Source organism: Pterocles gutturalis, unplaced genomic scaffold (genome assembly GCF_000699245.1).
Source record: "Pterocles gutturalis isolate BGI_N339 unplaced genomic scaffold, ASM69924v1 scaffold19037, whole genome shotgun sequence".
NCBI lineage: Eukaryota > Metazoa > Chordata > Aves > Pterocliformes > Pteroclidae > Pterocles > Pterocles gutturalis.
The window spans coordinates 1-2,736 of NW_010108309.1; the positions used below are offsets into that span (position 1 = coordinate 1).

The following is a 2,736-nucleotide window of genomic DNA, read 5'->3' on the forward strand; positions in this document are numbered from 1 at the left end:
ACTTTGCAGAACGTCGAGCTTGGGGCCACCATGTCGCTGGGGGTGACAGCCACCATCAGCCACAGCCCCAGCTCCCCCCCAGCTCTGACAACCCCACGGGCCACCCTGGACATCTCCATCCTGGCCCAGGGAACAGCTCTGGCCCAGGACCAGTCTGGAGGACATCTCCATCCAAGTCCCAGCGTAGAGGACATCATCCCATCTCCAGACCCAGCCTGGTGAACATCCCACCTCCAGACCCAGCCTGGTGAACATCTCCATCCCATCTCCAGACCCACACTCAGCCTGGTGAACATCTCCATCCCATCTCCAGCCCCAGCCTGGTGAACATCTCCATCCCATCTCCCGACCCAGCCCAGATATCTCCATCCCACCCTGGAGAACACCTCCATCCCAACAGACCCAACACAGCAGACACCTCCAGCTGGGGGTGGGACACAAATGGTGACATCCCTCAGGATGCCATCAAAACAAGAGTCCCCATCTCCCCACTCCTTCCACCAGGACCTGCTGGCCGAACACCACATCCCCCTGCTCTGAAGGTGTCACATTGGGGCTGGAGTCCTCTGAGGTCCCCAGGGCCCCTCACAATGTCCCCAAGCAGCCGGTACTCACTCGGCGTCCTCCACGGCCACCGGACACTTGTACTGGGCGGTGTTGAAGAGGCAGATGTCGGCGTACTGGCGCACTGGGGCGAGAGATGGAGAGATGGGGGTCAGGGAGGGTCCCCCCAGAGGAGGTCCCCCTTGGGGACAGGGACAATAGCTCCAGGGGGGGTGAAGCCACGCTCCTCACCTGAAATTTTGATCTTCTTCACCGTCTTGTTGGTGTTGTTGGTGACGTGGACATTGACGCTGATGGGCTCTCCATGGTAGTAGATCTGCGGGGAGCAAAGGATGAGGGGACGGTGAGGTCACCAAGGTCACCCTACTGGTGTCCCCTCCCCAGTCCTCGCCCACCTCCTTGTCCAAGGACGCCTCGAGGTGCAGCGGTTTGTCCGACATGAGGAACTGCCGGGTGGTCTCTGCCATGGGCTGGGGGCCGGGGCGCTCCGGGGCATACTGGACCTTCCGGATCACCAGGCGCACCGAGTTCCTGTGGGAGGACAGAGGAGAACCTCTGGTGAGAGGATAACCTCCAACAAGACGAGAACCTCCAGCGAGAGGAGAACCTCCAGTGAGAGCAGAACCTCCAACAAGAGGAGAACCCCAGTGTCCCACTGCCCACAGCCAGCTCTGCCTGCACGCTGCCCTCTTTCTTGGCCCATTTTGGGTCAAATCCCTCTTTTCTTCTGCTCTGCTGGGTCAGGAGATGTTGTGGAAGGTCCCAGTTGGACGCCCAGCAGCCCCATGGCCATGCCCCCTGCCACGGGACGGTTGGGCTCCTTGCCTGCAGCGCAGTGGTGGATGTTTCCGTCCCAACCCCTACGGCACCTCTCAGCCATCCCTACCCTGGAAAGCGTTTTCATCCCAGCTCCACCCTGGAGAACACCTCCATCCCAACCCCCATCCTGGAGCACATCTCCATCCCATCCCCACCCTGGAGGACACCTCCATCCCAGCCCCATACCAGAGAACACCTCCATCCCAGCCCCATCCCAGAGAACATCTCCATCCCAACCCCATCCTGGAGCACATCTCCATCCTATCCCCACCCTGGAGGACACCTCCATCTCAGCCCCATCCTGGAGAACATCTCCATCCCATCCTGGAGGACATCTCCATCCTATCCCCATCCTGGAGGACATCTCCATCACATCCCATCCTGGAAGACACCTCCATCCCAGCCCCATCCTGGAGGACATCTCCATCCCATCCTGGAGAACATCTCTATCCCAATCCCATCCTGGAGGACACCTCCATCCCAACCCCATCCTGGAGAACATCTCCATCCCATCCCATCCTGGAGGACATCTCCATCCCAACCCCATCCTGGAAGACACCTCCAGCCCATCCCATCCTGCAGGACACCTCCATCCCATCCCATCCTGGAGAACATCTCCATCCCATCTCCATCGCACCGACTGTGGGGCAGCAAGACGGGGTGCCCCTTCCCTTGCCAGCCCCCCGAGGACGCTGCTCCCACCCAGGCAGGACAGACCCTCTCCGCTCACCTCTTGTGGATTTTCTCCTCCAGGTTCTCCGCGCAGAACGCTTTCACCTCGTAGTCCACACCGCAGGCCTGGAAACCAGGAGGGGGCAAAGAAGGAGGCAGAGAAACCCCTTGGCACCCCCCAAAAGGTGACACCAACCAACGGCTGGTCACCACCACCCGGTGACACAAGGACAACTGTCCTTACCTTCCCCGTGTCCTCCGGACCCGGCTGCAGCGTGACGGAGCAAGGCAGGTTGGGGGGGATCTGGAGGGGAAAAAAAGGCTGGGAGGGGGGGCCAGGAACCCCAGCCCCAAGTTGTGACCCCCAGCCCCAAATTGTGACCCCCCTGGCATCACCCGCTCGGCTGCGGGGCCGGGGGCTGCATCCCCTCCCAGTGCTGCTCCGTCTTCTCCCAGTGCTTCCAGCATCTACTCCCCCTGCCCGCAGTGGGAGGGGCAGGGGAACAGGAATTCCTGGATTTCCTCGTCTCCCTAATTGCATTCCCTAATTGCACGTTTCCCTAATTGCATCTGCTAACTGCACGGTGACATTTTCCTTCTGCCCATATTTCAACCCAAATCCCCGCTCCAAACCCCTCGGCCATCCCGGGATTACAAAAGGGGCTACGAAAGGGTTAAAAA

General features: G+C 60.4%; 1 protein-coding gene across 1 annotated transcript in view; it reads right to left on the minus strand.

The window, feature by feature from the left end:
- Positions 1 to 5: 5 nt before the first annotated feature.
- LOC104461128 (beta-arrestin-1-like) overlaps positions 6 to 2,736 on the minus strand; it is a gene marked incomplete at its 3' end in the record, with an annotated part of 4,801 nt that continues 2,070 nt past the window's right edge. Inside the window, exons 3-8 of the mRNA XM_010072602.1 lie at positions 2,300 to 2,359; positions 2,114 to 2,181; positions 960 to 1,095; positions 796 to 880; positions 616 to 688; positions 6 to 36 (exon numbers count right to left, since the gene is read on the minus strand). Of these exons, the coding sequence (XP_010070904.1) occupies positions 6 to 36; positions 616 to 688; positions 796 to 880; positions 960 to 1,095; positions 2,114 to 2,181; positions 2,300 to 2,359 (453 nt within the window). The remainder of the gene's footprint in view (positions 37 to 615; positions 689 to 795; positions 881 to 959; positions 1,096 to 2,113; positions 2,182 to 2,299; positions 2,360 to 2,736) is intronic.